Raw genomic sequence first — 23381 nt, forward strand, 5'->3', positions numbered from 1 at the left:
GTGCACTTTCAAATAAGGTCTCAGTATCCATGACTTTTAGATGAAACAAGGGAGTCGGGGCTAAGAAATGAGTAGGACTTGCAAGAGGAACAGCAAGGTCAGTAACATTTTCAGTTAAGTCCCTACCCGGAAACTCACCTCTGAACCCTAAAGTGGAGGTAAACCAACAGCGAGGTGGAATATTGCACACAATATTGAAGAAATAAAGGGGCTTCCTCCGTTTTCCTACAAAAGCCCAAGCTAACTCGCTATAAGCCCCAAACGGCCACGCCTTTTCGATAGATTGAACTATGTTGGGGTCTACGTCGAGATAACGATCGAATGCACACCAATCATTTGGGCTCCTTCCCTCTAAGCAATAGCAAAAGACGTTCATGAGGGTAAGGAGTCTTCTTAACTCTAGAATCGACCCTGGACTCAACCTATTAATTTGTTCTACAACGATATCAATGTCTAAAGGCTGAGATTGGCGGCAAGTAGACCTGGTAGGAACAGACCACCTCGTCAAAAAGTCAAAACCGTTAGGGAATCTATTTTTCACCAAAATAAATTTACTGTGGTCTAAATAAAATTCTGGAGGCCAATCTTTATGAATAGGTTTGCGGCCCTAGAGAACGCTAAAGTTAACCATGATAGTTGGAGGCCATTGTGTCAAAACCTTCAACTGGTAAAAGCGTTGGAATACGCTAAAAAGAGGCGGCTTGTTCCAGCTTCTACATTACAGGAAATACGCCATCAAAGTCCACCAGGACAAACCAAACAATTACCCTGGTGCACTATACTCTTTAAGCACACCGCCAAAAAAGGGATATAAGGAAAGATGGAAGCCAGCTTCTAAAAAATATAGGGGTAGGATGATGCCCTCATTGGAATTGTTCAAGTGTTTCTCCCTTGTCATGATATTAAATTGATATGCATAGTTGGGGGAACGGATACCACGGGCTGCCAGATGGTTTACCATATCTTTCTGAGTGATAGGACACCTATACATGGCATCCCGAAGGAAGTACTGATTCTTTGGAGATATGAACTGCCATTATTTATAATGATAGAATTTCTTAAGGGACCCCTATGATTTGGAGCATCAGAACCCTTGGCTCGTTCATTAGATGTCAAGGCAAACCCGAACATAACATTACGATGTAGAACTAAAGAAAAAGGGCAAAACGTCGGGATGCCAGAAGCTTAGAGATTAGCCTTAGGAGAAAGGCCATGCTAGATTGCCCTCTAGAGGAAAAACCTCTAAAATTTTAGAAAATTTGATTAGGCTAAAATATTAAAATTTGTTATCAAATAAACATTTTAAAGGTCATTGTTTAAGCTTGAAATTTGGAACGTTTGGACAAAAATATTAATTCTGAAAAATGAGCTTATGTAAAAAATTAGGCCGCTTAAAATATGGGACAAACTCAAGCTTTGAATATTGAAGCTTGAGCCCTACTCGACTCGACCCATTTTCAAACTTATAATATGAATTTTATTATATATTATATAATTTATATCATATTATATTTATAAAGTAAATATAAAAAATATGGTAAATTGTTTTTTAGAATTAATATAAAATAATTGATAGTAAAGATATAATTACTAAATATATATTTTTAAAAAAAGAGAGTATGTATAAATGAATTGGTGGTAACTATTTGCAAATATTAATGAGTTTAAATGGCTTATGAATGCCTGTACCGAGGTGCAAGCAGAACAAAATCAAGACATTTTTATAATGAATATGTTTGGCTTCCTTTAATCGATAATTATAACTTGAAAGCAAGTAGCAAAAATAGAAGTATCCATAGATAAACCATGCTAATTAACTTAATTCAGTTTCTTTATCACAATTGAAAAAATAGAAAGTTATGATAAAAACGAAAATTCAACCATAAAAGTCTAGATTATTATCCTTTTATAATTAGGCTCTTATTTTATTACTTTCTAGGTGAAGCATGAATGGCACTTTTTTTAATTTTTTTATTTTAATAAATAATAAGGAGATATTTATAAGTAGAAGAAAAACAAATCGGTTCTGTCTCACATTCCTAATTCTGTACGCCTTAAGCTTGTGGTCTTACAGAAGCAATCAAAATCCCTAATCACAATTAATTAAGACCTCAATAATTGAGCACATAATAGTAATTAAACTCCAAATCTCCATTATTATTTTTTTAACCTCTCCCTCCTCTCTCCTCTCTTACCTTTCCTTTTTCTTGCTCTCCATATTATCCTCACATGGCCAATCAGAAATCCTTTTAAAATACGGGTCGAATACGGATACTCTTTAATATTTAAGCTTCATATTCCGGCGTTGGATCCTAGGGTTTTCTTTTTCTCCAGCTTCGTCTGTAATGGCTCAACCAACAGGGAGGGGAAGAGTGGTAGGGGACTATTTAGTGGGCCGGCAAATCGGGTCGGGTTCGTTCTCGATTGTCTGGCATGCGAGGCATCGAGTTCATGGAACGGAAGTGGCGATAAAGGAGATCGTAACGAGTCGGTTGAATAAGAAGTTGCAGGATAGTTTGATGTCAGAGATCTTTATCTTGAAGAGAATTAATCATCCTAATATTATTCGACTGCATGATATTATTGAGGTTCGTTTTTTTTTTTTAAACAAATATTTCTGTTTAGTTTTCAGGAGTTGTTTGGATGCTGAGAAAGTAAAGGAAGAAGTAGAGAATTAATTAATTAAGAGTAGAACTTTGAGTCTATCTGTCTATTTTGTCTGTGTTAATCTCTATTGCGTTGAGACTTCTTGATTTAAAAGACCAAAAATTGAATTCAAATTTAAATTTGGTTTCTCTTTGATCTATAGCCACTAATACTATGTCAGAAGCATTTGTGTAACATTGGAAAACTTGCTAAATCGGCAGTGCTCTAGAAAAACTAAATTAAAAAGCTAATTTCATGTAAATGTTTGTGAAGCTCGCCGGCTCGAGGCTGTTTTTGTGTATATCTAAATCTTTTTTCTTCCTTCTGCAGCATTTAATGCTGTTACCCTTCATTCCATGGGCTGCACGGAGTGGTCTAATGATTTTCATAGTTGCAATTTTGCTCTATCGATTGGTTAAGTTGAGGTCTTCTGGAAAATGTCACTCATATTATACTTTGATTTGGAAACAAAGTTGTTCTGAGATAATGCTGATGTACATGTCAGAAAATTTTTACTTCTGCTTGTTATTTGAGTAATCTTATAGCATATATCTTAATCATATCTTAATTTTGGTTTGGATGCATATCTTTAGGTTCCTGGAAAGATACATCTTGTATTGGAGTACTGCAAGGGGGGTGATCTTTCTATGTATGTTACACGCTATGGAAGTGTCCCTGAGGCAACTGCAAAGCATTTCATGCAACAGCTAGGTATGCGGCAAACCATTGGTGCTTTTCTTTATCCATTGAATTTCAGTCACTCAAGACTCCAGTAACCATCTTCTTGCAGCGGCGGGCCTCCTAGTTCTCCGTGACAATAATCTTATACATCGGGATCTAAAGCCTCAGGTTCAGTTTGTTCTGTTTAGTTCAAGTTCGAATGTTGATCTAATTTTTTGGCTACTTATGTTTATGAGTAAAAAAGATGCCTACTAAAAAGTCGTATTATTTTCTTTCTGTAATTGTAATCAAATAGGACTAAGATGTAAGGGATGTCTCCTATTTTTGGGTTTGCTTTTGGATCAGTATTATTGAATTTGATGAAGTTCTATATGTTGGTAAATTTGCATTTAAAAGCAGGTTCATTTTGTTGAAAGACATTTATTTATATGTCAGTCTTGTCCATGCTGTAAGGTTTTCTTTGGATATTTTCTTTATAATGTTGCTTTTTGAACAGAATCTTCTTCTCTCAACAAATGACAGCAATGCAGTTTTAAAGATTGCGGACTTTGGATTTGCAAGGTAAACTATCACATTGATCCACCCACTTATAGGGTGTTTTTCTTATTCCCTTTCTCTCTTCCCCTTTATTTATTTATTTATTATTAAGGAATCCCTGTGAGTAAAAAGTACACTTCCATCTTTCTAGTCAAGGGCCTTATCCTTGGCTGTTTGATTTGAGTTTTGTGATGCGTTGCTAGCAATTGTTTTGGTTGTTAAGATTACATGTTGAGACTACCCATCTTCTTTAATAGTTTGTATTATGTGTTCAGCTGTAAATTGTTTGAGACTGGTTTCAATTCTCAAATTAAGAAATATAAGGTATTATCTTAGGGCATAAGCACCTTATATATTGCTGCTTGACACAGTGAAGAATGGAGACTGAAGCTTCTGGATATTCTTTGGAATTAATAGCTGAAAGAATTATGGCTGCAATGGTCCAGCATAATTGGTTTTTAATTGCTGATATTAGTCAAGGAAGTTCTTCATTATTATATCTACTATATTTCTCTTGTTTGTCATAATGGAAATTTTTTTGCATTTGCGACCCATTTGTGTATTTTCAATTAGAATAAAGGTCATTTGTTTATATAGACCTTAATTATGGACAGAGGGAAAGAAGATGAAAAATATATACCTTCAGTACTAACTGTGCTGTGCACATATGCTTTTCAAATGACTTTTTTCACCCATATTCAATAGTTAGAACATACAATTCTGTTTTGTCAGATCTCTGCAACCTAGGGGGCTTGCTGAAACATTATGTGGTTCACCTCTTTACATGGCTCCAGAGATAATGCAGCTGCAGAAGTATGATGCAAAGGTGATGGTTATTTCCCACACAAGACAAGATTCCTCTTGCTCGTCTGCTTCATGCCTGAAATTACTGCCTTCTAACTTGACCTTAATACGCAGGCAGATCTTTGGAGTGTTGGTGCTATTTTTTTTCAGCTTGTTACTGGGAAAACTCCATTCACTGGAAACAATCAAATACAAGTTAAATGAACTTTTAACTTTTTTGTTTGTCTCAAATTATCTCCTAGGGTTCTTGAATTGTTCTAACTTTTGGCTTGCAATTGATCACCTGAGTTGACCGGTGATTATTTTGGCACCTTTGCAATTTCATTAATCTCTTTATAAACATATATATATCTGGTGTTTGCAGTTACTCCAGAACATTTTGAAATCAACTGAGTTGCATTTCCCTGTGGAAAATGATTATTTGACAGCTGATTGCAAAGATTTATGTCAAAAATTGCTGCGACGTAACCCAGGTATTCCACAGATGTAGATTAAATTACAAACTTCCAATATACAAGTGATTTGTTTGCTGACATATTAGAGACCAAAACAACCATTTTACGGTTAGACGATACTTTATTCTAGGATGATGAGGATTTCCAACTCTAGAGGGGTCTGAAAGAATAATTCCTAGGATTCAACCTCAATCTGAATTCTTTAGTTTGTAATTACCCATTCTTCTCCCTTTACACTTGCACTGATGTTATAATCATGAACGACTTCAACCAACTATTTGTTAAATGAGCTTACAAGAATCATTGTAATGTAAAGTAGTCGTCTCTTCGTGCTAGACCATGCAGATGATGCTAAGATAAAGCTTTAGCGTTTGTGTCAAGACAATGAGCAAGGAGAGCCATCAGAGTCTTGTTTATACAGCAATGCTATCAATGTATTTTTAGTGCTGAGCAAGTATTTATATTCTTGGCTTCATTCTCGCTGTTCTCTTTATCCTTGTATATGCAGTGGAACGTTTAACATTTGAAGAGTTTTTCAACCACCCATATCTTTCTGAGGGCCAACCTGACAAATCTTTGAGGTAAATGAGGAAATGATTTTTTTTTATCATCTTTCTTTTATATGCATTATCCTAAGTTCCTTAATACTGAAACTTTGAGGTATATGCAGGAGTCAGAGATTTCCAAGAGCTGGTTTTCCTCTTTCTGAAAGCGGTGCTGTGAGGAATACTGAGGAAAGCTTTCAGGAGGACTGTCTTCCTTTCTTTCTAGATGATGATTCTAGTGGTCCTGATGGTAGCCCTTCCTTTGCGAAAAAGAGGTCCTTGATGAAATCTGCTTATGGATTTTCTGCTGATGCAAAAGATGCTAGAGAAGCAACATCTAGTCCTGTGAATAGAGTAGACTTTACATCCAAATATAGTGGTGCAAGACAAAAATTGAAAGATGCTAGTTTCAGGCTTGAAAGCTGCAAGGTGTCAAGTGAAACTCTGCACGAACCTCACAAATCCATGGATCAAAGATCTGTGAATACTCGTTCAAGAGGTACCAGCAATCTCATGTTCCAATACTTTTATGATCTAGTTCCCAACTTATATTGCTAAGTGTACATTCTTCGCGCAATTTTCATCCTTGGAATAACATGTCTGGTTTAACTGTCACTCCTGCATTGTTTCCTCAGTTGCAGAGTCACTGGAGTTGATTGACCAAGATTATGTTCTTGTGTCTGGACCTCCCTTGGATGTGTCATCTTCTTCAGTTACTTCCAAGCCAAATCATATTCCATACAAATCTGAGAATCCTCCTCTAATTCCCTTTGTCAATAAAACTGCATCAACTGCCCCCATGCCAATTATTGGTCCCTCCAATGTCAAAATCTGTCATGCAGGAAGCTTGGACAGTCAGAGTTCTGCCCCTGGGACTTCTCAAGGATCCATGGATATTGGAGATGCTCTAGAACAGCCGTCATCTCATTGCTTGACTAGGATAAAGTCATTACAGCATTGTGCATCTACAATTACAGAATTAGTGCATGAAAAGGTTAGTTCATAATAAACCTGTTATCAGTGCGATATGCAGAGTAGGGTGACAGCATACTTGGTCCAGTCTTTCCCTTTATTCTTCCCCATGCTTGCATGCTAAATATTTGCAATAGTATAATAGTATAAATGACACAACTCAATGCCACTCTCACTGTTGATTACTGTTGCTTCTGTAACATCTTGCTAGCTAGGATCTCTTACTATTTTCCTTGCTATCACAAGGTTTATTGTGGTTATTTTGTATGATACATTATCATGGTTTGTTGATAGATTGAGGCAGGTAGGCAACTGGAAGCATTCTCAATCCAGCTTGTGATTCTTGCAATTTGGAAGCAAGCATTGCATATTTGCCACACACGGGCTGCATCGGGTACAGAAGGAAGTCCAAGCCGAGAGGCAAGCAGATTGGGTGCCAGCAGGAAACATGAAACATCTGATACGGAAGAATGTAAGAATGTTGTCAGCCCAGAAGGGCCAGAGGATATATCCTCAGAGATAGAAAGGGAATTTCTCCGGGAAGTTGAGCATGCTGAGGAACTTGCCAAGGTTATTGAGCCTGGTAAGCCTTTGATAATGATTACTCACTCCCTGTATTAGTATTTTTTGTTCCAATTTGAAATTGCTCGCACAATAAGAAAGCAACTAAATGCATATGAAAATTATTGCTCATGAGAAAGGAAACAAAGTAAGCCACTTGAGATTCGTTTAATTTAAGGATTCTAAATAAGCATGTTGTCATCATGGTTGCAGGAAGTGCAGAGATGCCTGATGCAATAGAGACAATATTTCAAGCCGCCCTTGCCTTGGGAAGACATGGAGGAGTGAGTCTTTTCTTCTCACCTTGATATTCATTCATCTAAGTTAGTGGGCATGAAGAATGGATCAAGCGGAGATCCTATATAATATAAAATGAAGTTATTACAGAGTTGATGAATGTCATAAAAGATTTCTTGAATATAGGTGATAAAAGGTTGAAGTAAAAGGCTTATCAGCTGAGATGCTTCCTGCATATGTGTTTTGCAGGTTGATGAGCTCATGGGTGATATGGAAAGTGCAGCTTTATTGTATTCAAAGGCTGAGCGTTTATTAGTCTTCCTTCTAGTGGAAGCACCATCTCTCATTCTGAATCCTCCATTTTCCCTTACAAACTCAGATCGGTATAGACTCCGAACTTACATTGATTTTCTTCGAAATAGGCAAGGTTACTCGAGATCACAGATGATGGCTCTTCTCAAGTGCAAGGATCAGCCATAGAGTTTAACCATATTTATTACTCTATTTTTAACTCCTGTTGCTGATGATTTCCATTTTCATTGTGTAAAAAAATATTTATTTGTACAGTTAATTCTTTTGAGTAACAGGGAATTAGGGTGTTAACATGGGTCAACTCAATTGTATCCTGTTTGAATGTTGTAATATTCTGCCATTTCTGCCGTTAGTGAATGATAATTTGGTTCAAGTTTTCATTCATTCTCCGCTTGGTTTGTTTTTAGCCTTTTCCCTGGATTCGTGGGTTGAACTGGGAATTAGCTGATATATCAATTCTGAATGAACTTCAAATTTAATGATTTTTTAAATAATTTATTTAAAATTGAATTGGTTGGTTGAGTCATTTTAATAAATATTTTTTTATCCTTTTTAATGTCAACAACAAAATCTCCCACCCAATTTTTAATATCAAAATCAGGGTCTTTTTTAATTATAAGTACGTAAAATCTTTTTTTTATAACAAAACAAAAATATTCCCAAAACATAAAAAATGTGAGGTTGAAGAATTTATTATGTCACTGTCAATTTTCTCTGGAGAAAATGGAAAAAGTTTGCAGTTATCATGGACAGCGGCGATTTCATCCTTTTTGTTGGATTCTCGGTTTTCAAATCCGTCCCTCTTCCCTCATTTTATATCTTTAAATTCAGAATATTTAATCCGATTGAAGTGAGTAATAACCCTCAATAAAACAAATCCAATTTATAATGATGGGAAAATCCTCCCATTTTTGCACTGAAATAGAAGTGTAAATTACACCAATACTTATTCAATTTTGGGTAGCTGACAAAACAGTCACTTAGGTTTCATTTCAGTCACTCAACTTTAGAAAAATAACAAAACAATCACTAACATTATCAAAAAGTGACAAATCAGTCACTTATTAACATTTTCCGTTACTGTCTTAATGGGACCACTGATGTGGCAAGTTAACTAGCTGATGTGGCTAGTTAACTTGCCACGTTGGAAACCCAATTAGTTGACGTGGCAGATTGACATGAAATTTACCCAAAATTTACCTAAAATTACGGCCTAGAATGGAAAAAAAAATTGGGAAACAATTTTTTGGCAAACGGAACTTGGAAAAGCTCTTAGCTACCATGAAGCTTGATCTTTTTTCATGATAGTGAAAATTGAAAATCAACGGCGAAAATGTTGAGGCTGGCATCAAAACAGTTGCTTGGGCTAACGTCAAGGGAGATCCCATCACAGCCCGTTCATCAGCATCAGTTTGGTCGGACCTCTTGCTTGTGGCAATGTTATGAAGCTTCAATTCAAAATCGACGACAAAACAACAAAAATCAGCAAAAACAAAAATACAAAATAGCAAGCATCCAAAATCAAACCAGCAAAAAGAGAACAAGAATCCCAAATTGGCCTGCATCAAAAGATAGAAGTAAAAAGAAAAAAAATAAAAAAAGAAGAGAATCAAAAGTGAAGAAACCCACACCCATTTCGGGTTTTGTGGGTTAGAGTACTCAAGCCACCAATTCGATGATTCGAGTGGTCAAGAGTCATGGTTGGTCGAAGAAAAGTTGTGATGGTGATCAGACGGTGGACGGCGAAGATCTATTGAAGCCTTGTTCGAAGCTTTAAGGTCTTAATCTTGGGATTTTGAAGGTCTATTGGGAAATCTGAAGTGAGATTTGAGAAGAGGCAAAGAGGAGCCATTTGGTGATGACGATTGGCTAGAGAAGGCTATGAACGAAGGCAACTAGAGTTAAGAATAAAAAAGAAAAAGAGAGAAGAAGAGAAGAAAAAAAGGGATAGAGATTCAACAGATAGCAACAATCTGAGTGGTGGCTCCACCTTGAAGGAGCAAAACGATCGTTAGCTAGGGTATGCCCATTTCTTCTTCTATTTTTCTTCTTTTTTGCTGCCTAGCTAGGGCTATAGGGCTATTTAAATGAAAACTAACCCTCCGTTAAATGCAATGTCATTTTTTCGTTACGTCTGTAACGGAAAAGGGTTAAAATGACTGTTTTGTTATTTTTCGAAAGTTAAGTTACTGAATTAAAACCAGGGTGATATTGAGTGACTGTTGGTGTAATTTACCTGAAATAGAATCATAAAACCAAATGCAGCAAGTTGTGAAAATGGATAGTGAGTATTATCTTGTGGAACTTAAGCGGAACGCTTCAAATAAAAAAAAAAGGAACAAACCAATTGATTGTAAATTAATATTAAAATCTTTCTTGTAAGAGGACTAATAGAGAGATTGTAATGTAAATAAATAGGTTGGTATAAATTATAGATTTTTGTATCCATATAAAATGTTGTTATATATATTATAAATTTTAGTAGTTGTTATAAAAATAGATATGTTGTTATATATACACCATATAAATAGATTAGTTTTTTGACCGAGTTAATTTAGTTTATTAATTTTTTTAAATATTTTTATAATCATTTAAAAAATTAGAAATACGAATTCAATGTATTTACCAAAAAAAAATCTTTTTATCGAATTTATTTCAAAATTCTTTTTTGATTTGTCAGTTTTTGAAAATGTTTAAGTTTTACTTAAAAATTAAAAAGAAAAAAAGAAAAAATTAATGTTAACAACAAATATGGTGCTATAATTATGAAAGAAGTGTATATATTAAAAAATTCCTTAAAAATTTAAGGAGAAATTAATATTACTATTTTACATTTAAATAATAATTTAAGATTACTTTATACAAATTTAGTAGAGTAAAAGTGGTAGAGCCAAAATAGATTTTTTGGGTTAAAATTAAATTGTATATTTTTATGATTGTAAAAAATGTAACCTCAACATTTTAATAGTTTATATCTTTATAATTTTAAAGGATAAATGAAATTTTTATCATTATTAGAGGCCAAAGTACAATTTTACCATTACTAATTTAAAACTTTATAAATTATAAATGGCCTAAATAAAAAAATTTCATTTTAGGGAATATAATATTATAATTGAAGACTATTGTTACACAATAAAATGATTTTTACATTGTAATGGTTTAAAAAAAATACAATTAATTAAGATACATAGAGAAAAAAGAAATCAAAAGAGAAGTTACATTAATAGTTAGTTTCAATTTTTCGATTAGATTCTGAAATATTTTGAAAACTCATCTTTCAGTTGAAGATTTCCAATAAAGTAAATAAACTGATAAAACAAATCACACAAAGTAAAAAAAAATATTAAAAAATAAAAAAATTTAATAGAAAAACCAAACCTTGTTTTGTTTATAGTAGTTTCTCATTCCATTGCCAATCTTAATATCATTATTTATAGACCATATGAACATTGTATTCAGGGGCGAAGTTAGAAAAAAATTTTAAGAGGCCGAAATTATATTGTAATTTTTACGATGGTAAAAATACAATTTCATCATTTTAATAGTCTCCATCTTTATAATTTTTAAAGGATTAAATTAAAATTTTATCATTTTTAGGGGGTCAAAGTGCAATTGTACCTTTACTAATTTAAAATTTTAAAAATTTCAAAGGGCCTAAATGAAAATTACAATTTCACAATTTTAATAGCCTCTATCTTTATAATTTTTAAAGGATTAAATCAAAATTTTATCATTTTTAAGGGGGCCAAAGTGTAATTTTATCTTTATTAATTTAAAATTTTAAAAATTTCAAAGGGCATAAATAGAAAATTTTCCATTTTAGGGGGGCCGGGCATTACATAGTTGATGAAAAGTAAACATGGTCATAGGCCTTTTGTCTTTGTGATGAATGACTTAATTACTATTCAATAATAATTGATTTTTATGAAGGAAGATGTAATGGTTACCATGAGATCAAATAGAATCATATTGGGAGAACGAATTTTATCTTAAAGAGATCAATGACATCCTATGAGGGTAACACACTTATGATAAGGTAATTTGACAAACACTGAGTAGTTGCTTTCATAATGGTATGCCATTGGGGAGAGCTTAGTCACGATACTATAGTGGACTGGCTTCGTGACTAAATGAGTTTATAATTAATAAGTAAAAAACTAGAGCTTAATTATAAATAATTTGAGCCCTAATCACATATGTCTAATCGGTCCCTCCGCTAGCTCATTGAAATCAGAGATGAATTGTGTAACACCCTTAACCCGTATCCGTCACCGAATTAAGGTTACAAGGTATTACCGAACATAGCATGATAAAACATTGAACACTACGATCACATTCAATCTCTAAAATCACAAGTACAATTCATAGTTCACCAAATCTGTACTCTTTACAAAGAATTTAATTACGTATACTGAACCACTCAAAATAAAACATAGTTGTATTTTATTTGTATTATTATTATTATTATTATTATTTATCTCAATCTAACTCAAATAACCTAGGTATATTATTTGAGCCAATTTCAAACATCCATATCTCATTAATACTACATAACTAACCTAAGCATATTCGGTCATTATTTATCTCTCAATACATAGCATATTTATACCTTCACAATATTTACCAGCCACATCTATATCATAATAAATCCCAAGCATTAACCGAATATACCATTATATTTGTAATAGGCCAATTTTGGCCTAGCCCATATACCTTACAAAAACCAATAAAACAGTCCATTTACAAATAAAATAAATCCAAACCCAATTAGCCCAAATACAAAAAACCCTAGTGGCCCAATATGGCCCCAAAATTAAACATTTTTCAGCAGCAAAAAGGGAAGGAAAACCCTAGCCGCCGCCCTAACTGTAGCCAAGTCCTCCGCCACGCGTGCTGAGCCCCCGCGTGCGTGTGCCTCCTCCACGGCCTCCGTACCTGCGGAAAAAGCGGATCCAAATAGCAAGCAAATTGCAAATAGGATAACAGAAAAATGGGATAACATGCGAGATTTTTGGGGATTCATTTTCTTTTATTTTGTATTTTCGGCTATAAAAAGAGCTAATTGATTCATTGTAATGGGGGAAAAAATACACAGGCATACTGAAAATACAGAGAGAAAAATAAAATAAAAAAATTAAAGGTGAGTCACGTCTCTGTTGTTGGATTAATTATTTATTTATTTTTGTTTTTTTGTATAAATAATAATAGAAAAAGAGAAGGGGAATATTATCTTCGTGGTTTCGTCGTCGAAATCCACGTTTGTTTCGCTCAAATCGGAGCTAGACGGGATGCTGGGGATTCGGATTGGTTGAGAACGACGGCGGAGAAAGACGAAACCCCTAGGTTTCTTTTATTTTTTTTCTTTCTTGCCTGTTCTGTACTAAGAATTTTCAAGTTTTTTTTTTTTGCATTTTATAACTGCCACGAAACGATGCCGTTTGTGGCCTGCTTCAGTGGCCTCAAAACGATGTCGTATAGGACAGAACCTGATGACTCGACCCGCTAGTCCCAGATTCGCGTGTTTTATAGCGCATGGGGAATTTGCGCAAATGGTCCCATGCGTTTATGACGCATTCAAATCAATCCTTTCACGGTTGTTTTTAAATTTTGCCTGACATTTTATTTTTGTCTCATTTCGGTCCATACCAAAACGCAACGTTTTGAGGGAAGGGAATATATCCCATTTGGCCCTCATGTTATTCGCGCATTATGCACTGGCATTTTGTTTTATTTTCGTTTTTTCCCTTTTAATTCTATTTTGAGTTTAATTTAATCCCTACTAATCTAATGTACTTGATTTTCTTTAAATTTTATTTAAGTATTTATTATTCCCTTATTTTTAATGCATTTAATTTTAAAATTAATATTATTTTAATGATTAAGCTTAATATTATTTTAAATTTGTTATTGACATTGTTTAAATTTATTGCATATTACCATTTTAATTTTATATGTATTATTTTTCTAAGCTTTTTATACATATTACTATATATACTATTATATGAAGTTTTTCATTCCGTATACATTATTTATTAAAATTAGTATTCGCATATTATTTTATGAATTTTGATTTTCTCCTTATATAATATTTATTTTAAAATTTATTTGGATACTATTATTTTATGTAGCATCTCCTTATATAATATTTATTTTAAAATTTATTTGGATACTATTATTTTATGTAGCATTTACTTTTAACTATATTTTTTATTTATTTTTTTAAATTCTCATATGTATATACTATTTGTTTTAAATTTATTTTAACATATGGTTTATCGATTGTAATTTCCCTTCTTTCATGCTATTCGTTTTTAGTTATTTTAAAATTTGTACAATTTCATGTGTGTTAATTTGTTTGGTGCTTTGATTGACTTTTAATTCATTAACCTTTGTATGTTGGTATAATATATGATGTGAGACTATTGCTATGTATATGTATACCTTAATTTGCTCTTTTGTATTTACATTGTTATTTATATTCTTGCTATGTATTATTATGCCATACATACAATTACACTCGTATTTCTCGCTATCGTATCGTAAGCCAAATTCCAATATACGTGATCATTCTTTTTCCCCCTTTATGTTAAGTTAATAAACTAAATACGTTTTGAGTCAGCTTTGTAACGCGTTTCGAAGTTTCGAGAAATCGTACCCTAATTTGCGGGGTCTCAGTTTTCTTGCTAACTTGAAATGACCTTTTCTTTTCAAAAACATATGTTTTTAATAAAATTAAAAGCAAGCTACATGTCATCATTGGAACTTTGAGGAATCATACTCTAACTTACGGGGTTTCAACTTTCTCGTCAAACTAAAATGGCTAAATATTTCTTATTTTTCAAAATCGCTAAATTTCAATAAAGTTTTTGAAGGTTGGCTTATTCTTGGGAATTTGCATCCTAACTTATGGGGTACGACATTTTGTTGCCTCGAGGCGAGAAAGCCTTTTACACTCGTTCAAATTTATCCAAACGTTTTTCCTCTCAAAAATATATAGTATTAATAAAAAGGGAATCACTTTTTTTAAATCTTAGATTTTTATCATTCGACTATAAGATATTAATTAATCAATTAGGTACCAATTTTGGGCGTTTCGAGGGTGCTAACCCTTCCTCGTATGTAACTGACTCCTGAACCTGTTTTCTTTCTAAAAATCGTGGACCAAAGTCATTTTCAAAGGTGATCCGATCACACCTTAATAAAAGATCGGTGGCGACTCCCAATTTTCGTTTTTAAATCGAAACGAGATTTTTGTTTTCAAAAAGTGGTTTCGACAATATCTAATAAGACCAAATAGATATTCATCAATATAACATAACACAAATCAAATCTTATAGTTACTTGCATAATCGAATTAGACATGTTTCAATACACTTCATATGCATATACAATACTTCCAAATGCTTAATTAGCATAAAACATATTTAAACCAATCCATGCGCAAATTAAAACCCAACGATCCAATATTCTCCATCCATTAACCGCACATAATGATTTAATTATGCCATACATATATCACATATTTAACAAGCCAAATTTGTTTATACACATAATTCATTATACTATTAAACAACCGAATCATCATAGTCAATATTTATATATATATACATATACATCATAAGCTTATAGATGCATATAACGTATATCACATATTTATCCTTCCACACAAACATGCCATATAATGTATTTACTAACAATTTCATTACAAAGCCGAATAACCTATCATGAGCCTATATTAAAACTGAAAATGCATAATCACAACATTATTACCGTTCAATAAATCAATTGCAATAAGACCAACCTAACCATTCGACTAAATGCCATAACCAAATCCATACTATATCAAAATTAAACATAACATACTTATATGACATATTTGACTTTTACTTTCCTATACACATTCAACATGATAACAACTAATTCATGCACCATTATACATATAATAATCTCATAGCCGAATTCAATAAATCCAAACAATATACATCATCTCAATCCAATATGTCAAAAGCAATATGACCAAGTTTAACCTATCAAATATATATATGTCATAACCGAATACATGTTATACCCAAAACCCAACAAACCATGCACATAAATGACATAAGCAAATACTCCATCTTTGACCATTAAACCATATGCATCAAAGCCAAATTCAAACAAAAGGAGATAAGCCATTTTCGCATGGCTATTAATTACACATACAAAATTCAAAATTGCGACATTCAAAATATCATTCAGCCTATACATGCCATAAGTTGAATTCAAATATTTAAATACCGAAATAGTAGATAGAGTGATGAACTTCGCTGACGATCCTCGAGCTTGAAGCTTGATATAAAAGTCTATAAAACAAAGAAACATAAACATACGAAGTAAGCTTTTATAGCTTAGTAAGTCTTTAATAAATTAAATGATTTAATAATAATCAATTTATATAATTTAACTAACCACATTAACTTTACCAAACTTCATCTCAAACTATTAAAACTCATAGTTAATAGATTTCCTCACCCAAACACCACTAGGCCGAATACTCACCTAGTTATTTTAGCATTTTATTATTCAACGTCTAATCTAATTAATCGTAAAATCCATACATACATTTAATTGTATACTTAAGTCCAAGATTCATAGTATAACGGCTCACATATACATATAGTCTACATGGCCGAATACATTATGTAAAGCCCAAAATCTGCCCGGGCCTAACACACTCAAAACAGTCCAATTACAAAAAAACAAGCCCAGATTCCACTACCCAAATTACAATGCCCAAATAAACCAAAACCCAAAAGCCCAAATGGCCCAAAATCTAAAACAATTTCAGCCAAACAAAAAGAAAGGCAGAAACCCTAGGTCCGTTGCACCTAGGTCCACCTCGCATGCCTTCCGTGCCTCTGCAGCTCCTCCTGCTACCAGCCACCGCTGCCGTACGCGCACCAGGCCTTCTCCGCATGTCTGACGTCTCTCTGACACCGCTTGCAACACGCAAGCACTAAAAGACAACAGAAGCAAACAACAGAAACAAACAAAAACAATAGAATGGAGAGTCGTTCAAATCGGCTATAAAAGCCTAAATCGGATGAATGTATTTCTCTTCTTCCTTTTTACGAACAATAGAAATAAAAAGCAGAAACTAAGAGGATTGCTGGTTTTTTTTAAATCTTTCTTCTTCTTTATTTTGTTATTATTATTATTTTATTTTTTTAAACAAAAATAAAAAAGGGAAAGCAAAACTTACCTGAAGCAGACTCGCAGCCTCGCCGTCGGTGGTCATTCACCGTCATCGAATTCGGGTTTGGGAAGGGGCCAAGTTTTTTCTCTCCTTGTTTCCTCGATCTGCGGTTTTGGCCTTTGAACGCACTTCAACACGCTGGCCGAAAAAGCCCTCGCACGACGTAGGCCGTCGGCCACGAGTGCGTTGGCGGCAGTCCAAACGACCAAATATGAGGGGGGTTTGAGAGAAAATGGGGGCTGTTGAGTTTTTTTTTAAGAAATACTGAAAAATGAAATTTCAAGAAAAAAATCTGGCTTTTATATTGCTAATTAAACGACGTCGTTTGGCACAAAGTGCCTGGACGTCGAAACGACGTCGTTTAGTTGTCTTTGCCCGCGCGACCCGACCCGCCTGCTCCAGGGGATCTGCGTGTTGCGCCTAGAGGGGCTATTTGCGTGTTCAACCCCTCCTCTTTTATAGTACAGTGCAATCTGATCCTTTCATTTCTTTCATTTTGGCCCATAAATTTTATGGCGATTTCATTTTAATCCTCGTTGAAACGTTGCGTTTCGAGTGGGGAAATATTTCACAATCGGTCCCTTGAGTTTTGAGCGCGTTTCAGTTCAGTTTTTTGGCAACCTCTTTTATTTATTTACGATTCGAGCCCCAGATTTTGCGTCCATTTTCAATTCAGTCCCTAGTCGGGTTAATTGTTTTTATTTATTTATTTATTTACTCATAAAAAAACATTTTATTTAATATTTCATTTAATTTTTATTTATTTACTTAATTTTGATCAAACTTACATTAGGTTTTATTTTATTTATTTATTCACTATTTTAAATATTGATTTTGTTTATTTTAATTCTTGCCATTATTATTGCAATTTCATTCTATTAATTATTTATTTGTTATCTTCAAATGTTTTCAAATCTAAATCTATTGGGATTGTATTTGCTTTGTTATTATATTAATGTTATTGTTATATTGTTTCTTACATTATTATTCATGCATTTTGATTTATTTGTATCAATGTTATGTGTATATTTTATGATGCATATTATGTTATGGATTTTAAGTGTATGTTGTATATTCATTATAGGTCGTGTACGACATTCTTTCCGTTTTGAACAATTTCTTTTCAAATATAATCAAAATTGCACGCATTTGTTTTTTTTAAATTCCATTATTTCGTACTCCAAATTCAAAAGGGTAAAATTTTGAAAATAAAGGCAATATTCCGTATTTAGAAAATTCGAGAAATCGTGCCCTAACTTACTGAGCTTCGATTTTTCTCGCGTTGATCCTAAATAACCGAATATCCTTTAAAATTAAAATAAATGAGGTTTAAACCACTACACCAAAACAGGCTTTTAGCGTCGTTTTTAGCGGCGTTTGGATAAAAACGCCGCTAAAGATCGAGCATGAGCGGCGCTTTTTGGCAAAACGCCGCTAAAGATCGAGATTTAGAGGCGCTTTATGGAAAACGCCGCTAAAATAAGCATTAGCAGCATTTTCAATAAAGCGCCGCAAAAAATCTAAGCCCAACGACATCATTTTTTGAGCTTTCGGAGATTTAGCGGCGTTTTTAGGAAAGCGCCGCTAATGCCCAGGGCTTTAGCGGCGTTTTTTGGAAAGCGCCGCTAATGCCCAGGCCTTTAGCGGCGTTTTTGTGAAAGTGCCGCTAATGCCCCAGGCCTTTAGCGGTGTTTTTGTGAAAGCGCCGCCAATGCCTAGGGCTTTAGCAGCGTTTTTGGGAGGGAAAGCGCCGCTAATAATGCTCAGGGGTTTAAAATAATTTAAAATATTTGTTAAAAATGGAAAAATTAAAATACTATTATTTAAAATAATTTTAAAGTTTTTTGAGTACATTACTAATTTTTTAATTTATATATTAAATAATTTCTTATATAATCGTAAAAGAGATAGTATTAATTTGAAAATATTGAATTAATTATCACTAAATAATTTCTTATATAATCGTAAAAGAGATAGTATTAATTTTAAAATATTGAATTAATTATCACTATAGTTTAGGGTTTTTGGTTTAGGGTATATGGTTTAAATAGGTTTAGGTGTTACCATTTTAAGGTTTACGTGTTTTGCCTTGTCCCCGCCGTGATCATCAAGTAAGAATTGATTGAATAGATTAAACTTTGCAAAGGTTTTAAAATATTGAATTAATTAGTGGGCCAAGCCAGACCAAGCTGTGCCAATGCCCAATTTAAAAAACTTTTCCAACTTCAAGCTCGTTTTACCCGAATCACCCATTTCATTGTTTAAAAACAATAAAAAATATTTTATATTTAAATTTAATTATTAAAAATAATGTCAATATAACTTGTTAATATTTTTATTATTTTAAATGGTAAAACTGGCTAAGTTCGACTAGCCTAAGATTAAAAAATATAAATCTAAGCCTAACCATATTTTGGACTAGGTGGGTTGTATGAGTAGTGAACATTTCTAATTATCATTTAAAGAGTAAATAACATATATTTTTCTAAATTTTGAAAGGTTTTATATTTTTCGTGATTTAAAATTTTAAAATCAATTTTAAAATATTTTAAATTTTTTTAGAAATTTTAAAAAGATTTTAAACTTTTATTTTTATAATATTTATGTACTTTCAAAGAAAAGACCAAATTAATAAAAAATACAAACATTAAAGACTACAACATTATTTTACCATTTTTTAATAAGGTGCCTTAAAAATGTTGCATTGATTATATATAATAATATTATAATTTTCCTCAAAATATATACAAATAATATTATATATTTTATCATTTTATTCAAAATAAAATGATTTTTTGCGGCGTTTTTATTAAAAACGCCACAAAAAAATAAGCAAATCAAAATCCCGCTCAGTCCAAAAAATGAATTTTGGTTACCCGCTCGCTAGTCCCTCTTCTTCTCATCTCCATCGTGCACCCTAAATCCCCAAATAAAAGTTTGTTTTTCTTCAACTGAAATCCCCCAAATTTCCCATTTCCTACAACACCAGTCAATAACACCAATCACACTTCCTTTTCCTTTTCATTTCACTGCACTGAATTCACTCACCATAGCTACTCCTTTTCTCTCGATCTGTTAGGGTTTTTGCGCTTTGTTTTCCCCCATTTCTTTTACATTGCCTTTACTAAGACGCCATTGGTTGTTCGCTGAAATAAATAGATAAAAAAAGATTGAAGAAGGTGAAGAATCTCTATTTCAATTTCTTTTTCTGTCTTTGCTTAAAAAAAATCTTTTTTCTTCTTTTTTTTTGTTCCAGATCTTCAACGGCAGGTAGTATATAGGTTTTCCTTTTGATGAATACAATATTATTACATAATGAACATCTGTTTCTCTTCTTTAGGTAGAGCAATTAGAGCAAGAAGTTGGTGAGCTTCGTAAGGCACTGTTTGAGAAGACTGAACAAGAAACTGCAATGCTTCAGGCACCATTTTTGCTTATGGCGTGACAAGTAGCGGGAAGACTCATACAATGCATGTAAGAAATAATTTGCTACTTCTTTTCCTTATCTTTGTATGTTCTACAGTGTAGGGTGGTGTCTCCTATTTTAATTTCATCTAAAGCTGTCATTTAATTTGCATTATAGAGACCAAATGTTCGATTCTTTTGTTATTATACATTTAATGAATAATTGATTTATTGACTACTCTAAGCTTGTCAGATTGGGATGCAGTGAATAGGATTAATGATTATTTGTTTATATAGGAGCTAGAAGGGATTGTGTGTTGGTTATTTAACCTTATAAGTAAGTGCAACAAGGATTGGAATTATTTGCTCTTTAAACAAAATCTATTTAATTCTATATCTAAAGCTCAGAAGTAGCATTAATTTTTTAACTAAAGCAACAGTGTCTCGATTTTTACCAATGTCATGTTAATTTGCTTCCACATTTGTGCCTAGGTATTACTTATTTTTGGCTTTCCAAATTCCATTTTTGGAGAAATGTACTTGTTATTTAAGTTAAGTTAGTGCAGCAAGTGTCAAAATAATTCTTTAAGTCAAATCTATTTAATTTTTGCATTTTCCACTTGTGACAAGCTTAGAAGTAGCAGTATTTTTGAACTAAAGCAACAATTTCCTGCTATTCTTCTACTAGAGTTTATAAATTTGATTTCCTTCACATTTGAGTCTAGCTACTTTATTAATCAAAAGTTCAATTACCTTGCAGCAGTAGGCTGAAAACAGGTTCCTTGTTTGTTAATTCCTTTCTAGTATTTTCTATTGTTGTCTCATTATTTGCAAGTCATTTTTAATTTCAGAGCATTTATGTCTTCATATCATATCATAATTTGTTGTCATAACTTCTTTATTTAAACTTTACTTATTGTGTCTAACATTGTTAGATGTATATTTATTATGTCACTTTAATTAGTTCATTTCAATTTTCAAATGAAAAAAATCTAAAAGATACATAAACTATGGACGACTAATGGAAATTCAAACATTTTTGAGGGTTGAAATCTAAATTTCCATTTTCCTCACCAGGGGCGGGAAAACTAGAAATAGGCATGGCAAATAGTGGATCTGAAGCAAATGATACTCAGGTTTTTCACTTATATAACATATATTGTTAATTTGAAGTTCTTTTTGTCTTTACAAGCATTCATATTAGTAACGAGTCTAATTTGATGCTTGAATTTATATGTATAGGTGAAGCTTGTTTGGTATTATAATAATGCACTTGGAAGACCAGAGAAGAAGAAATTTATTGCTAGAGCCAAAGCGTAAAATTCAAAAATCCTAACCTTCAAACCATGTGTCATTATTTAGTTCACTTGCATAACATAATTTCTCTTTCTTTAAATTTCTTCAAGTACCATGGTTCAACTTGGATATCAGCTAGTCTTTCAGGGTAAAAATGGTACTTATTTTTATTGGTAAAAAATGGTTTTACTTGATTATTTAACAGATATATATATAGATTTACCATTACAGACTTCCACCTCTGTATCAAAACTTCAACCTGCCACCTCCATTTGTGTTGCACACTGATTGCCCTCATTACAGGCTTATATTGATAATAATGAACATGGCTTTACTAATGTAGCATTGTCAAATACCATGCAGGTACAAGCTGTTGTGAAAAAATACGACATACTTTTCATTGCAGACAAGGTATTTTTGCTAAATCTCGATCTCCGGCTCTTCATTTTGCTTGAAATATTTCCTATAACCATTTCCTCCGACACTCATGCTCAAGTCCAAGTAACATATGAGAGATGATTGAATGGTTTGTTCATAAGTGAGGTTTTGTACATTGCATTGTAGGTTATTTCTGCATTTGGGAGGCTTGGGACAATGTTTGGATATATGCCGATTGGAGCAGTCATGGTGAGCCCTCAAGTAATAGACGTCGTTTATTCTCAAAGCAACAAGCTTGGTAAGTTAAAACCTGTATCCAACACTCATGAGTGTTGAGAAAATTGGTAACTCTCATTCTTGACTTTATTGAGCTCACCTTGAGGCTCTAAGTACCAACTATTTCTACTCGTCCTTTAGCTTTCAAGTAACTGATACACAAAAATTATACGGTTTCTACATGCTCCAAATTCCTGAAAAAAGGTTGAGAACATTGGCAAGTAAATTTTTAGAGAAAGTTCTATGAAGTTTTTTATGGATTCTGTGGCGCAGACCCATATTTTTTATTTTGGCATATCATGTAATTGTTGTACTAAGTAAAGTAAAAGTAGACTGAAGCAGTTTACTATGAAGTTTTTAGAGAAAGTTCTATGAAGTTTTAACCTATGCTTGCTTTCCCATGGATTTCCATTCCAACTAGCTTCGATACGGATCTGCTGCTTTCAGTTTCACGTGATCTCCTCACTGTTACTTGTAATTATCCTTTTTCCATCTTTTGATGAGTGATTTTGCTGCTGCTATTGTTGTTATTAGGCTTTGATAGCCAATGGCGTTGAAGCGGGGACTATCCAGTGTGGGCGTCCAAAGGAACAGAAGTTCTGGATCTCGTTTGCGTATCGTGATTCTTTTTTTCTTCTCAATTCTGACGCTCATTGCTTTGAGTTCATTACAAGATTTCCTTGATTAAATAAATGTATTATATTTTTTATTACCAAGATTTACATTAAGAAAATGCATTGTATGTTTTATTACCTTGCATAAGTATTATTTATTTTAGTTTTGATTCTAAATTTTTATTTTTACTTAAGAGTTTTAACTTTTGGATTTTAATTGTATTATTAATTTATTATTTTAAATTCTAAATTTAAATTCATTAATTTTTATATTTAGTTTTAAAGTTAAAATTTTTGTAGAAAATTTAATTTAAATAATATTTTTTATTTATCCTTAAAACATAATATAATATTTATCATAGAAATAAATATTATTTAAAAAAATTATTTTTTTAAAAGATATATTTTTAGCGGCGTTTGTGTG

At 32.8% G+C, this 23381-nt stretch overlaps 1 protein-coding gene and 2 long non-coding RNA genes across 8 annotated transcripts; 2 read left to right on the forward strand and 1 right to left on the reverse strand.

The window, feature by feature from the left end:
- Window positions 1–2028: 2028 nt before the first annotated feature.
- Window positions 2029–8134, forward strand: LOC107899344 (serine/threonine-protein kinase ATG1c). Of its 4 annotated transcripts, none has more exons than XM_016825028.2 (13): window positions 2029–2588; window positions 3240–3357; window positions 3437–3495; window positions 3824–3888; window positions 4597–4690; window positions 4783–4863; window positions 5033–5141; window positions 5632–5704; window positions 5794–6167; window positions 6304–6662; window positions 6935–7223; window positions 7415–7485; window positions 7688–8134. In XM_016825028.2, the coding sequence occupies exons 1-13, from the start codon at window positions 2346–2348 to the stop codon at window positions 7916–7918; spliced, it is 2166 nt and encodes a 721-aa protein (XP_016680517.1). In that variant the 5' UTR covers window positions 2029–2345; the 3' UTR covers window positions 7919–8134. The 4 variants fall into 4 exon arrangements, with proteins under 4 accessions (XP_016680517.1, XP_040946636.1, XP_016680519.1 ...); XM_041090702.1 differs by lacking the exon at window positions 2029–2588 and adding an exon at window positions 2977–3071; XM_016825030.2 differs by lacking the exon at window positions 2029–2588 and adding an exon at window positions 2986–3140.
- An 8197-nt stretch (window positions 8135–16331) lies between these two features.
- LOC107898411 (uncharacterized) lies at window positions 16332–17249 on the reverse strand. The gene is made up of 2 exons (XR_001684392.2): window positions 16995–17249; window positions 16332–16748 (listed from the first exon to the last, which is right to left on the reverse strand). It is a non-coding gene; the product is annotated as an uncharacterized lncRNA (long non-coding RNA).
- A 2696-nt stretch (window positions 17250–19945) lies between these two features.
- Window positions 19946–23055, forward strand: LOC107898412 (uncharacterized). Of its 3 annotated transcripts, XR_005911859.1 has the most exons (7): window positions 19946–20167; window positions 20329–20462; window positions 21471–21529; window positions 21636–21709; window positions 22053–22100; window positions 22254–22365; window positions 22878–23055. It is a non-coding gene; the product is annotated as an uncharacterized lncRNA (long non-coding RNA). The 3 variants fall into 3 exon arrangements; XR_005911860.1 differs by lacking the exon at window positions 21471–21529; XR_001684393.2 differs by lacking the exons at window positions 21471–21529; window positions 21636–21709.
- The last annotated feature ends 326 nt before the right edge of the window (window positions 23056–23381 follow it).

Source organism: Gossypium hirsutum, chromosome D04 (assembly GCF_007990345.1).
Source record: "Gossypium hirsutum isolate 1008001.06 chromosome D04, Gossypium_hirsutum_v2.1, whole genome shotgun sequence".
Lineage (NCBI taxonomy): Eukaryota > Viridiplantae > Streptophyta > Magnoliopsida > Malvales > Malvaceae > Gossypium > Gossypium hirsutum.

Excerpts from the sequence above, each read along its gene's own strand:
- LOC107899344 (XM_016825028.2), top strand. The coding sequence starts at position 2,346 with ATGGCTCAACCAACAGGGAGGGGAAGAGTGGTAGGGGACTATTTAGTG. Across the intron at positions 3,889-4,596 it reads GCGGACTTTGGATTTGCAAG|ATCTCTGCAACCTAGGGGGC; the intron begins GTAAACTATCAC and ends CTGTTTTGTCAG. Across the intron at positions 5,705-5,793 it reads CAACCTGACAAATCTTTGAG|GAGTCAGAGATTTCCAAGAG; the intron begins GTAAATGAGGAA and ends AGGTATATGCAG.